This window comes from Bufo bufo, chromosome 3, assembly GCF_905171765.1.
Source record: "Bufo bufo chromosome 3, aBufBuf1.1, whole genome shotgun sequence".
NCBI lineage: Eukaryota > Metazoa > Chordata > Amphibia > Anura > Bufonidae > Bufo > Bufo bufo.
The window spans coordinates 100,599,835-100,614,932 of record NC_053391.1 but is presented as its reverse complement, the minus strand read 5'-3'; the positions used below and the strand labels follow the sequence as shown (position 1 = coordinate 100,614,932).

The following is a 15,098-nucleotide window of genomic DNA, read 5'->3' as shown; positions in this document are numbered from 1 at the left end:
TCTCTGTGTCAGCAAGCCTCAAGTAAATGCAGGGATAGCAGACTACAGCTCTATATACTGCCCTAATTAAAAACAGCCTATGGAAAGGATGGGTTAGTTAGGAGTGCTCAACAAAAATGGATACAGCCACATCTCCAAATGCATCCTGCAAAGACAAAATTTGCTAAGTATCTCACATCCATTTTACATAGAACATATGGACTAATACCATATCCTCTATGTTTGCAGAGTGTTGTTGCACGGTGTTTGCTTTTGTAGTTTCAGCCAAGGGGCCAAGCACCTGCGCATCTGCTTCATTTTGCAGGAGGTGATGACTAATTTCTATCTTTGTAGTATGTGTTGCACATGAGGAGCCTGCTTACCCAGAATTAGGAGGCCGATTGGCACAGAGAGAGATATCATAGAGCAGGTTCCCATCCAGATTGAGGTCACTTTGCCGTGGTGGATGGGCACAAATGATTTTTAAACTACAGTTGCATGGGATTTCCAGAGAATTATGTACAGTATAATAAGCACAGTGTATTCAGTACCAAAGTTATAATTTTGATGACCATTTTCTAGCCCGCACAAGCATCAACACTATTCCTTATTTCTGTGAACTTTTGTAAATATCATTGGTTAGCTTTCTAAAGTTTGTATGTTTTCACTATGTTCTTTTTAGACTTCCATTACACACCTAATATACTCCCACGGTCCAAGCACACACTACAGCTAGGTTAATTGGTTTTCTATAAATGTAATCAGTTAGTATCTAAATAGGAAAATTGACTCTCCCTAGCAGAGAATGACACGTACTGTACAGCTAAATAAACTGGCGCGACAAGGAAATAAGATGAAAAATAATCAATTACATATAAAATCATCACAAAAAAAGACCAGAATTTTCATCATGGAGAGGATTTATTATACAAAAGTATAAAGGCAATCAGCTGCCCCTCCCATTCAATACATTAATTCTTCATTCAACAGATTGTAGACAATAAATAATTAACAACAAAAAAAGGAATAATTCAGGACACGCTACATAACACGGATGATGCGGTTATCAGAGCCATCTCAGTGTTGCACGATCTGCAATTCCTAACAGGATCCAGATAGCTGAGATACACAGATCATTGCCACATAGCACCATCACTCCAGGTATGGCTCGTCCGTCAGCCCTACCGTATTCTGACAGCACACGAGGGATCCTAATAACTATTGGCACTTGGTAGGTACATTAATAAACATGGAATGAGTTCCTGGTGGGTCATCTATTTTTAGTTCAATATTTTTCAGGAATTTTGTATTAACAAAGTTTTCACACCAACAGAGCAAAAAATCTGGTTATGTCTGTCCAAAATGCTGGTGTGCATCTCTAAGTGTGCAGTTTGGGGGTTTTCTGGTACATGACGCTTCTAACAATGTGTGAATCCATCCTAAGTCATGGGTATTTAGCAAACGTATACCGGATGCATTATTCATCTGTTACACTTGCATGTGTAATGGCCTGACTGCATCGATGATGCGGTGAGTGCTGGTGGTTTAAACCCGTGGTTGGGCCATGACGCACTCGATAAAAACGGATAGATGATATGTCCAGTATATTCTCCCGTCAATCCAGCCTTAGAAATCTGAAGCACTGGAATCACACTTCTTATATCTTGGCCATTTGCTTATCACATGCTGGAAAATAATAAAACAGACGTGGTGGCAATGCGTAAAAAAAGTGTGAAAAATGACACTTTTAATTTTGGGATGACTGAATTAAAACATCGGTACTATGCAGAAGCCCTTGAAGGGGTTCTTGTTGTCTATGCACAATTATAAGCTGTGGTCCAGTGCGAGAATGTAAAAATCAGCCATTCACTGGAAATGTAGTGGAAACTCTGGAGCATCCTGATTAATAGACGAGGCACAGACTAAGGGCTCATTCACATGACAGTATGAATGAATTTGCATTCATTCCTCAATTTTGCAGAACAGGTGAGGACCCATTCACTTCAATGGGGCTGCAAAAGATGTGGACAGCACACCGTGGCCCCGCAAAAAACAGAGCATTTCCTATTCTTGTCCGCAATTTTCTATAATAATGCTGGCCATGTGCGGACCGCAAAACACTACGATCGTGTGAATGCGCCCCAATATAAATGTCATCTGAACCTTCTGGTTTTGGCAGGGCTGGCCGACCATCTAATGTTTATAAGGGACTCCAGGACTCTCCCGGATTTAAACTTCCCGATCCTTTTGTTCTCATGGAAATAACCTGCTGCCAGTGAATAGTCTGAATATATCTCTGCAATATAGTGAGAAGTGTATGGAGTGTATTCAGTCACAATGTTTGAGATTTATTTATATAGACATCCAGTAACTTTTTGCAATGGCATGCTGGGCATACATGTCACATTATAGCCTTCTGCTGGCACATCGGCGCTACATCATCTACATTTTACTTCTTGTGTCAGTAGCCAAAAATGATATTTTTAAATTAATTTGTGCTTAGAGTTTGCAAACAAACTGTCCTAGTGAACGGTCTGAAGAATGAAGGAGTCAAGTATAAATGTAGCATTCAGTGCGTAGGTCACATGTCCACATTAATGATACCAAAATCACTTATTTTGCAAGACGTTTTCTGATTATACATCAGATTATTAGAGAAACAAATTGAAATACAAAATATGGGTCACTACTGGGAGATGGCTTGCTCTTGGGATATTTTACATACAAGATTACCTTCGTTTACGGCAGGAGAGGCCCATAACTCAGTGCTGTGCACGTGTCTCAGACGGTTAATTCACTATAGGATTTTATTCACCAAATTGTACAGAGCTGCAGTATTCACGTTAGAGAAGTCACATCAAACAGATCATTCTCATTATACAAGAATCAGTAACCGAATACCCCAGCTAAGAAATCATTAGAATCAATTCCCAAAGCTGTCCAAATACATATCATTATCAAACTGTCAATTACAAAATGAGTAAAAAGGCTACAAAATAGTAGAAAATGCTGCTGCGCGGAATACAAATGCACCCAACCTGGCGGCCACCTTGGGTGACAAAGGGCCCGAAGACACTCCTCCATTTGTCGTGTGATGTGCATGTCATCGGCACACTTCCAGGCCAGTGTCCTTTTGAAAACCCTTGAACCATTTGTAGCCAAAGTACTCGCTTAGGCTAAGAGTTACACAAGCTTCCTCGAACATGATGCCAGCACCACAAACACTCCTGAGGTAGACCCGTCTCTGTTGTATTGCCTGGGGTACACCTCGCAGTCCTCTCTCCTTGGTTGGACACTTTGGCTTTATGTTAGCACCCGGACTTTAGTTTTGCTCTCTGAGTGACAAGCTTCTTAGGTGCTGACCTCACAAACACCTCAAAAGACCAAAAAGGATTTCTTTTGCAGCTCGGAGAACATTGATCCAAGTCTCCCTTTCCTCTACAATGTTCAGCAGTCTATTGCACTGTAGGTTCTCACAGTCCAAAATCTAGTATTGTGAGATGCAAAAAAAAGATGCTCTATACAGGCTCTCCGTTTGCTGCCATGGAAAGATGCCAGGTGACAAATTTTGTCTCAGTTTAGCAGCAGCTGTAGTTGCCAAAAGAGAAGAACAAAGGTGAACTTTTGGTCACTTAGACTGTTGAAGTTTCTTTTGGAACATCATCTCCAAAAATGTAGGAATGGCTTAGAAAACCATCTTCCTATCTCCAAGGCTTCACAGTTGACCTGGTCATATAAATGCAAATTTACACTAACTGGAGGACAAAACATCTGTACCTCTTTTGTAACCATCCTCCTCCTTCAAGCTAGACCATCTTAGGTAGTGATACAACTCACGAACTGAAACTGGAGATAACACTACTGGTTATAGTGCGAAAACAAATCTCCCTGAAAGGTCCAAACATTCCAGTTATGCAATGATTTTCTGAGGAATATCCACGGATGCTCTAAGAAATATAGCATTATCACGTACATAGTTGCGTTTTCTGATGTCCTCATGAGAAATAAACTTAGGATAGCCAAAGCCAAGGGTGCTTTCATCCAGGGAATTTCGAGAGCCACTTGGTTTTTGGAAGTTCTTCCAGTTTGGGTCAGGGTTAAAGGTTTCTGTGATGTGTTGGGGTTTGGACAAGGAAGGATCACTTTGGTCAAGTAATGAAAATGTGACACGATATGAGAAAGGCCATTCTAGCAGGCTGTCATACTCTCCAGGGAGGACTCTTATATAAACTGAAAGGTAGCTGCCTTCACCACTGCCATTACCATTTAAGAATACAGATACTTGGAGCTTGTAGCCATATCGGTGTGTATAAAAGGGTGGGCTAAATGACTCAAAGTTGCCCCGGACCTTGGCTTCTTGAATTTTGCGGGAATAGTCGCTGATCTTCCATATAAGTATTCCTTCACTGCTTACAGACAGTTCCTCCACCTGCTTCCGCAACTCTACAATCTCCTGCCTCTGTCGGCTAACCAAAGCGGACATCATACTGAGGTGGGCTCTCATATTCTCTTCTAGATGTCTGCTCATTCCAATCTTAGGGCACTAGTAGGAGGAAATACAAAAAAATAAAATAAAAAATCTGCATTATTTACTACTTACGCCATATTATTTTTGCACAACAGTACTGAATGTTTTTTACTGAAATTTACTGGCTCAATTTACTTCCATTTCTCCTTAAGATCTGCAACTCTCCCATTTGTCTGAATGGTGCTTGTAGAAATCCATGCACGTGCTGCCAAAATAACCCCATTGAGATGTATGGAGAGATTTCTGCAAGGGGTTATTTTGGCAGCATGTGCATGGATTTGTGCAAGCGCCATTCAGACAAAAGGGAGAGTCGCTGTCACTAAACTGAGCATGACATTGAAAACTTACCCTGTGTTTGCAACCAGACTCCTTAAACGGACAAAGTACCAAAGCAGAACTACAGCTGTCCTTTAAATGCCCACTCAGATCTTCTCTGGCAATGCTGGCAATGCCACACTGGTTAGGACAGGAGATAGGGTACCGTGGACACTGAAACTGGTGACTCTGCAAAAATAAAATACAGCCGATTAAGTACAATACTAAATGTAATTGCTGCAAAGCGAGTAAGCAAATATGATGTATGGCTATACTCTCCGTCAGGGATGTCGAACTCGTGGCCCTCCAGCTATTGGAAAACTACACCTTCCATCATGCCCGGACAGCCTCCAGTTATTATAGCATGCTGGGAGTTGTAGTTTTGCAACAGCCGAAAGGCCGTGAGTTTGACAACCTTGCTCTAGGTCTCCTGAACATAGTCAATAAAATGAGATCCATACTTATTTAAAGGGAACCTGTCACCTCTACTATGTAACCCTCACTGAGCGTTTCTAAATGTTCATTGTGTTCCCCTAAACATATAAATTACACTTTTAATTTCATTTGCAGACGAATTCAATAAGTATTATGCATTTTTGTACTTCCCGCCTTTTATGCAAATTAACATAAAAGAGTCATATCTTACTTGTGTGACCAGAGAAGAGTCATATTTTCAAGCTCTGACTCATCTCAGGTTAATTTGCATATGTATCAAATCGTTTTTTTTACACAATAAAAGCACACAGAGCTATGGGGACTGGGTATTGCGGATGTGCTAGCGGCCATCTAGCAACCCATGTCCTCAGCTCTATACCCAAAATCCCGGTGACAGGTTCCCTTTAAGGATAAAGTGCAATTTAGAATATATGGTAGCAGGAAAATAAGACACACGTGTATATATAAGTATATGTCCGATTTTAATGTAAGTAACCCTAAGACGATGCGGGGACTGCACTGCAAAATACGGTACATCTTTGACATTTCCAATGTGCTGGTATACACCGACATTATGCACAAAGCAATATCGCTGTGGACATTAGACCTGTGCCATTACATCAGTGTGTGCATTATCCCTGGGCAGTGAAATCACAGCCCGGGAATAATACACAAGTGATCTTGCAGACCAGGAATAATGCACACAGTGATATCACTACACAAACAATGCACAAAGTGATATTCCAGTATATATTAGCCACGTGCTATGATGTCACAGCCCAGGAACAATGCACAAGTGATGTCACGGCGCAGGAATAACACACAAGTGGATGTCACAGCACAAGGATAAAGGCACACAGTCATACCACAGCACATATGGATTTCACATTACAAAGGTAGGGGGAGATCTATCAAACTGGTGTAAAGTAGAACTGGCTTAGTTGCCCATAGCAACCAATCAGATTCAACCTTTCATTTTCCAATCCAACTGTGAAAAATGAAAGGTGGAATCTGATTGGTTGCTAGGGGCAACTAAGCCAGTTCTACTTAACACCAGTTTGATAAATGACCCCCATAATACACATAGTGATGCCACAATGCAAGGCTAATTTTTTCCCTTGGTCTTCCAGTTATCAGGTCATCATTTTTTATGTTCTGCTTAAATCATTCAAAGTCATCGCTAACTGCACCTCATCCTGGTAGCCATGCCCATGCAGCCTGTGGTTATTTTAATGCTAAACTGGGTTCAGAAGACAAATTAATGATACGTGTAGATTTTAATTTCAGCATAAACTTTGACCAATTGAACAAAAATAAAGCAGCTCCCCAACGATACCATATACCCATCCGTACCTGGATAGTGTCAAACACAAACTCCTTGCTGCAGTAAGGGCATGGCTGAGTACGCTTGGGGCACTCGGCCAGCGAATGCTGTGACAGTACGCGCCTCATCATTCGAGCGCCACACTTGTTCTCACAATACACACTTTCTTGTGGACAGGAGCCCTGGTGATCCTAGTTCAACATAGAGAACAGAAGGGGTTAATGTCAAGAAAAGAAGAAAAGCTTCCCCCATATCCTGCGATTAGACAAATGAGTAAGACGTACTCGGCGTGAGAAAGAGGAGAGGCATTTAAATGTTTGACACAGCTAATACATCAAAGATTATCGCTCTAAATTGTAAATGTGTAAGTCATTAGCTTAATATGTGAAATATGAGGCTGAATGCTTCGCTCAGGCAATGGGGCTGCTATGATGAGCAGGGGCTTTTTTAAGAGGATTTAGAAAATTACCTTATAAGCAGATTGCATGGAAGAAGATGTAAATGTGGTAAAATGAAGTGGAAAGGGAAACGTTCAGAAAACAGACACCACCGGGTAAAGTGACAATTAAATCGGTGTTAAGAATTATACTATATAGGTCACGGTGTAAACTGTATACCAGTATAGACAAGAGATATTTCTAGAACTTATGGAGACCAAGCGATGGATTTGCGGTTTAGGCCACATCTTATCACGTGGCTATTCAGACTCTTGATTTTGAAAGTCATAATTTCATTATCTGAATATAAAATGATGGCACATTGCCTGCAAGGAAAGAGTGTTAATGGCCACCTTTTGATTACATATGTTTAAGGCTTCTTCCAAACTCCCGTTTTGGCTTTCCGTTTGTGAGATCCGTTAGAGACTCTCACAAGCGGTCCAAAACTGATCAGTTTTGCCCTAATGCATTCTGAATGGAAAAGGATCCGCTCAGAATGCATCAGTTTGCCTCCGGTCAGTCTCCATTCCGCTTTGTAGGCGGACACCAGCGTTTTGCTGTCCGCTTTGACGAAACTGAGCCAAACGGATCAGTCCTGGCACACAATGTAAGTCAATGGGGACGGATCAGTTTTCTCTGGCACAATAGAAAATGGATCCGTCTCCCATTGACTTTCAATGGAGTTCATGACGATCCGTCTTGGCTATGTTACAGATAATACAAACTGATTCGTTCATGATGGATGCATGCGGTTGTATTATTGTAATGGATCAGTTTTTGCAGATCCATGACAGATCTGCCCACAACGCAAATGTGAAAGTAGCTGACCACAGTTCTGAACCATTTGTCCAGGCCATTTTGGTTGGACCTCCCAGCTATCTAATGAGTATAGCTCGCCAAAGGCATTCCATCTTCTGCCGATTCTATCAAAATTGGATGGATCTGCCAACTAATATTGCATAATTATTTTTAAGCTGGCTAGACACATGAAAAACATTGTGCCAATTGTCTTTCTTATTGTGTACATGGGAGCTTCTTGACTCTCCACCATTGGCACATGATAGGGAAAATAGGGACAAGGGAAGCTGGATTTTAACATGTCCATCAGTTCTCTCATTGGAGATTCCCTCTGAAACACACACGTTGGTGGAGTCTGGAGGCATCACCTAGGGTTAGCCAGCTAAAGTGTAGTAGTATATTAATGACGTTTGTGGTACTTTTCTATCCAAGCATTCCTTAGTATGAAGGAGGCATCCGAAGCATGGACAAACAATAGAGATATCAGAAGATCATATCCATGGTGGCTGGGACCACCATTAATATCTTGACCAAATGGTTGACTCTCTACATTTTCATCAGGAAGGTGGTAACATGTAAAAATAGGAGCCTTCTGGATTAGAACATCAGTGAAGTTTCTAGCTCACATATGCCCACTGATGGGACAGGTCTAAAGAATATGAAGATGCCATCATTGAAGAGTGGAACTATTGTGCATATGACAATTTAAGGTCTAAAGCAGAGGTCCCAGAATGCTACATAACCAAACATTTGTAATCTAGGCAACTCTCACCTCAAAGGCCTCTCCCGTGAAGTCATTACCACAAAATTCACAGCGGACCTTGCGTTTCGGGCAATCATGCTGCATATGATCTGGCAAATCCCTGCGTATCAGTTTGGTGCTGCATCGGTTGGGACAGGGGATCACATTGAAGGCACAAGTGTTGAGATGAGTCTAAAGAGTGAGAATAATTAGAAAGTAAATAACCACAGGCTGTTTTGCAGATTTCACAGACAATGTGATTCCAATGAAACAGATAAAAGGATATTGCCCATATGATCAAGTTCTACAAGTTAGAATGATGTAAACTAAGCTACTTTCACACTAGTGTTTCTCTTTTCCGCTTCCGTTTTGTCCCTATTCATGGTCAATGGGGACAAAACAGAACTGAACAGAACGGAGTGCTCCAAAATGCATTCCATTCCGTTTGGTTGCGTTCCCATACCGGAGAGCAAACTGCAGAATGCTGTGGTTTTCTTTCCGTCATGGGATGAGGAGCAAGACGGATCTGTTTTCGCAGATACGATAGAAAGCGGATCCGTTTCCCATAGACTATCAATGGTGTTCATGACGGATCCGTCCTTGCTGTGTTAAGGATTAGGGATGAGCGAATCGACTTCGGATGAAACATGTGAAGTTGATTCGCATAATACTTCATTTGAATACTGTAAGGAGAAAGCGCTCCGTACAGTATTAGAATGTATTGGCTCCTATGAGCCGAAATTATTACTTCACGAAGTCTCGCGAGACTTTGCATAACTTCATAAATGAATTTCTACTGTAAAAAAAAACATTTCCCAAACTCGGTTTTTACAGTAGAAATAAATTCATGAAGTTAATATGCGAAGTCTCGCAAGATTTCGCGAAGTAATAACTTTGTCTCATAGGAGCCAATACATTCTAATACTGTACAGAGCGCCGTTGTTTTTATCAGTAACTGAAGCGTTTAGCTGATCCCTGCCGGATCAGGCAAAAACGCAAGTGTGACAGTAGCCTTAAAGGGGTTGTGCACTGATTTCCAGAGTCCAGACCTCGAAGACTGGCAGGATCCGCATTGGTAATCATGCTTACCTGATCCCTAGAAGCGCTGGGTCCTGGCTCATTCGCTTCCTGGGCTCCGCTGCTTGTCTTGGGTCCCTCTATGTAAACTGTTTGTTTAACGCCGCTGCAGCCAATCACTGGCAGCTGCTCACCTTGCATTATGTCAAATGGTCACATGACACAAGGGAAGTAGATCACCAGCATCAAACAGGAAGTTTACATGGAGGGAACCAAGACAAGCGCCGGAGGCCAGGGAGTGAATGAGTTGGTAGCCAGCGCTGGGGATCAGGTAAATATGACGTTGATCACGAACACGGGTCTCACCAATCTGAGAGGTCTGGACATTAGTGCACAACCCCTTTAAAACAGAGAGGCCCTTTATGGTACTAGTTCTAACCCGCCGGGAATCTTAAGGGCGCACCTTATCTCCCTAAGAAACAAGGGTTGGGCAAACTGAAATTCTTTCAACCCCCTTTTCCAGCCTTTCTATTCCATGACATCATGGGAAGAATCGGGATTCCTCCATACTCATATGACAGTCAACCAGTCCTGCCAAAATCCACGAGTTTGGCCCCTTTAGCTAGCAGAGCATAAAGCTAAAGGCACACTATGCTGAATGTCACAGGGTAAATTAAGTCATCGGCTTGAGCGTATGATATTCTTATTTGCAGACAAATACAGATAATTCTGCATCAGTATCCCGTCCAAGGACTCGCAGGCTAGGCTGGATCCTCTGCCATCAGCCTAGTGACCCCTCTAACAAAAAAGGGTTTGTCCAAACTGCTTCCCTCAGGAGCCCGGAAAGCAGGACACGTGATTTTTTTTTTTTTTTTTAACAACTTGAGGTCCGATTATTAGAGAATAAAAGAAAATCAACGTAAAGTAAGAATATTTCTACCAAACATTTGCGTCAATACTTTTATAGGACGGTGACTAATTCCTTGGGTCATCCATCACCTTACCTGGAGTTGTTTTATTTGCCCACTCCAGCGGCACCCCTCCTCGCTATGTATACATCGAATGGACAGACAGAGGACTTGAGTTTCCAGCTCTCGATCCGGGTAAATCTATTCCAGAGACATGAAGGGGAAAAAAGAAAACTCGTAAGATGAAGTGAACAAAGCGGCGTGTTTTAACCAGTGAATACATTCTCCGAGCACAATAGCTACATTTTCATCACGGTTGCACCTGCTCTCTGCCAAGTGTGGCCACCATGAGCAATGCCATGGGCAATTGTCCTTGACCATGTGTAATAAGACATACATGACAGCTGCCGGCTCAGCTGTGCCTCAGTCACTCAACAGGGCATTTGTCATGGAATGTCGCCGGGAGAAAAGAAAGAAAGTTACATTGTGCGGACACATTCCAACTTCCCGTATGGAGCACGTGCGACAGGAGGGGTATACATTGAGCAGAAAAAAAAAAAAGGGGGCAGCTTTGTTCGGCACAGACAATGGTAGGCTGGAGTGATGGAATATATTTAAATCTGCCATTCAACCTGAGAACTGGTACATACAAGCATAGGCTCTCTCCTAACGCAGCCACCACAAAGGCCCTTTTCTCCAGTGCGTCTCGGGACTGTACTGACGTCGCTTTATCTACAGCCTGTGCTGGGTTTGGCTTGGACGCAAGACACAAAAGCATGGTTTATGCTCCTGATGGGGCTGCATTTAAAAAGGCGCCTGGAACAGACGGGCATTGTTGTGGGGCGAAAAGTCTCCCGGGCTCAGCACAGTGGTTCTGGAGAAGTTTTCTTTGGCAAGCGCAACATTGGCCGGCACGGATAGGGGCTATTTTGGTAGACGGATCCTTAAGTAGAACACAAATGACTGCTATTATGCGTGTTCCCCTTCCAAACCAACTAAATCTTCCAGGGACAGAAAACACATCTGCTCCCTTTAGAGAAGAGTGAAATGTTGGGCTTTTAGTAATAATCTGCTCATTTAGGAGGTGGTATGGTCACTTTTTATGCAAAAAAGGAGTCATCAGTCAAATATGAGCCATTTCTTAGCTGCATCTCTAAGGAAATGCTAGGTGACAAGCAACCTGCTGCAAGGGTCATTACCCAGCTTTCCCAGATGTCTAAAAGGCAAACCCCCCAAATTAAACAGTAATACATTCCCCCTTAGGGCAGGAATAAGTAGATTTAAGGTGCATTTAGATGCACCAATTATTGGGGACGCCGTTCCTGCAAACGGTCGTCCCCGACAATCTGCCCATGTGAATGTGCCGCCGATCACCCGATGAATGAGTGAAACCCTTGATCCTGTCGCTCATGCGGACACCACCGATGACGGCTTCTGGGCAGCAGATCGTGTGGTCTAAACAGCGATCTGCTGCTCGGAAGCCATGATTCTGTATGAGGTTGAGGGATCGCAATAGCCATCACTCATCCTCATACTGTGAAGGAGATCGCTGCACGTAAACGCGCGGTCTCCTTTACCGAGCAGCCGACTGTCAGAAAGAAACGCTTCCTTCCCGACATTCAGCCGCTGCATCGCCCCGTGTAAACCCAGCTTTAGGCTGACGCTACACGGTGATGTATCACTCGTCTTGAAGATCTCAATAGAGTTGTAATGCGACGTGCAACACGCTGCAAGGGTGACCGTCACAGAAAACCCAACACTGTTGTATTTTTGGCTGCACGTAGAAAGTCGCACGCCACTTTGCCATCACAGAACACGATGCAAGACGCTTGCCATCGCGACTTGCCGTCAAATTGTTTGGGTTTTTACAGCCAGATCACAGCTGGAAAATAGTTGTGCGACGACAATTTGCAAAAAAGTTTTTTTGGGTTGTGCAACTTTTCAGAGACTTGTAGTCATGCAACACAGGTCACCACGCAGCCCCAGCCTTACTGTTGAGGAAAGCTTGGTGATTAAAGGGGTTTTCTGAGAATTTTCTACTAATGACCTATCTTCTGGATAGGTCATCATTATCTGATCTGTGGTGGTCCAATACCCTGAGCCCCGCTGATTAGCTGTTTGAGAAGACACCGGTGGCGCCATGTACAGCGTCTGTGCTTGGAACTGCGCTCAGCCCCATTCACGTCAATGGGGCCGAACTGTGCCTTGGCCACATAAAGGATGAATGTGATGTCACTGGCCTAGGCAAAGCTGGAGAAGGCTACGGCGCTACTGTGAGCCCCGGTGCCTACTCAAACAGCTGATCGGCGGGGGTCCCGGGTGTCAGACCTCAACCATCAGATACTGATAAACTATGTTCAGCACGGACGGCACGAAAACACAAGGACTTCTCTTTACTGGTAATTTTGATTTTGACAAAAGCACTTAGGAATTTGACTGAACGCTCCAGCACACTGGTAGATAAGATGGCGACCATGATGTTCTGCCTGATTTGCTGCGACATAAACTGCAAGGTGAACTGGAGCGTAACCATTAAGGAGGGAAATGAGTGCACTTCCCTTTCAAGTGCACAAATAGTTCTTGAGGTTATAAGCCTTTCAAGCGTCTTTACCTTTGCGTAGTCCAGTGGTAGCTGGTCTTCTGGACACTTGAAAACACCTTCACTGAAAACCAAGAGAAAAGAAAGTTAGAGACACTGTCCCTTTAAACCTGCCCCTGCAGACTGAATTATCACACATTGTACATTACATGCTATAAGCCGGTACAGTACATGACATTTATGACCCAGAGAGATATACGGTATTTCTCATAGCTCACATAGTGCTGACACACAGTGCACGGGGCTGTACACAGGCTGTAATCACTCTACAATCTAATTACTTGCAATTTGCAATGAAGGTCCAGATGGATGTTACCAGTTGGGGGAAGGGGGGGGGGTGTCCCTGCATAGTCTGACATTGGCAGCACCGATTGGATAGTGTCAGACTTTGCAGGGATACACCCCCCCCCCCCCCAACCCGCTGGCAACACCCATCTGGAGACATATTGCAAAGTGCTATCAATTAACGTATAACTTCTAGCAGAAATAATAAAAGAATGACAACAGAGAGTCGTAGGAATTGATGCTCCAGAGCTGTTATGCAAGTAGTTACTAAAACAGACATGTGGATCCTGGGTTACCTATACAGCGGTGATATCAGTCATTTTAATCCTGCCTATGATGATAATGAGAGGGCTACTGAAAAGTCTTTACTTTAACCTTTAACCAGTGCGAAACCTGCACGATGTTAGGATATATATATTAGTGTGACATGGAAAATTAAAACAAAAATGACCAAAATTTCTGAATATTTTTAAGCGCGATTTAATTTGTCTTTATGCAGCATGAAACAGACCATAAAATCTCTACACGTAACTATATGATGTACATAATGGAAGGAGTCTTTTATACGTTTACTGCACCTAAAACCGATTTAAGCATAAATTACAGGCCACGCATTGTTAATGTTCCCCCTTCATGTGCTGATCTGAATTTAGAGACACAACTCAAGCTTTTGAACGTTTTCCAAAAATGCACAAGTTGGAAGAATATACTGTATTTATAGGGCAGATAATCTTTAGTGGCCAAAAATCTGCTTTGAAATAACCTCTAGTCATAATCCTGCTTCCCTTCAAGCAAATGAGTTTGGTTTTCATCTCTTTCATCAAAGAAATGACTCCCTGGCTTGGGTGTACTTGCTCTACTTAATGAGGGGAACGCGCGGAGAACATACAGCACTAACTCCACCAGACAGTTGGCCCTTAGGCTTTTTCTATAATGTAATAAAGTATAATTAATGTGTATCACACGCAACTGTATTGAATGAGACGTTACTGGAGGATAATTACAGTATCAAGAAATGATATTATTGGAAGTTATGTCAAATAAATAGTGCATGAAAAGCAATTTGGCATGGCACAACCCTGAACTCGGGCTACGACGCACTTCAGGGGAGGTTACGTGACACCACCACAGTCATTACACGAGCGCGTGAAAGCAGATTAACTCCTGCCGTTATAAAACTGAATGCTGCTCCTTCAAAATTACTCCCAAAGTTTTAGGCACAGACAAGACACATAGCCATGGAAGTTTTATAATGGGATGGATTTGTGCCAAAGAACCCCCTTCTATAGAGCCGGATGATAACCAGTATGGCCACCAGTACAGCTACCACAGGGGTTGTCATCCAGTGTCCTAGTCCGTCACTGGCTGTACACAGGATTTACAAAAGATGGAAAGGTAGTTTGTGTACTTTACCTAAAATAATCAGGAACAGGCATACCTGGGGTATGGAAGTCAATCAGGGGTGCACCACCAATGAGGCCAGGTGAGGCGATCTCCTCAGGCAGCACCAGGGCAAGTGGGGGACAGTGGTAGGGCCATGGGGAATGAGCGCTTTCATTGTGACAGGGGATAGGTTAAGAAATTGGCATTGGGGAGGGGGGGGGGGGGGGGCGTTCTAGTTTTTTCCTCAGGCAGCAGAAAGGCTACGCGCCACCCTAATGGCAATATTGCAATTTATAACATTTACATTTTTTTTTTTTTAAGATATCTCCTGGTGTCTTAGTTATTTAA

At 43.0% G+C, this 15,098-nt stretch overlaps 1 protein-coding gene across 1 annotated transcript in view; it reads right to left on the bottom strand.

Annotated features, from left to right (window-relative positions):
• Window positions 1–2,767: 2,767 nt before the first annotated feature.
• The window catches only part of TRAF4 (TNF receptor associated factor 4), a 36,902-nt gene continuing 24,571 nt past the window's right edge, over window positions 2,768–15,098 (bottom strand). The window contains exons 2-7 of the mRNA XM_040423404.1: window positions 13,095–13,146; window positions 10,580–10,684; window positions 8,589–8,750; window positions 6,611–6,772; window positions 4,856–5,011; window positions 2,768–4,522 (exon numbers count right to left, since the gene is read on the bottom strand). Of these exons, the coding sequence (XP_040279338.1) occupies window positions 3,890–4,522; window positions 4,856–5,011; window positions 6,611–6,772; window positions 8,589–8,750; window positions 10,580–10,684; window positions 13,095–13,146 (1,270 nt within the window). The 3' untranslated portion in view covers window positions 2,768–3,889. The remainder of the gene's footprint in view (window positions 4,523–4,855; window positions 5,012–6,610; window positions 6,773–8,588; window positions 8,751–10,579; window positions 10,685–13,094; window positions 13,147–15,098) is intronic.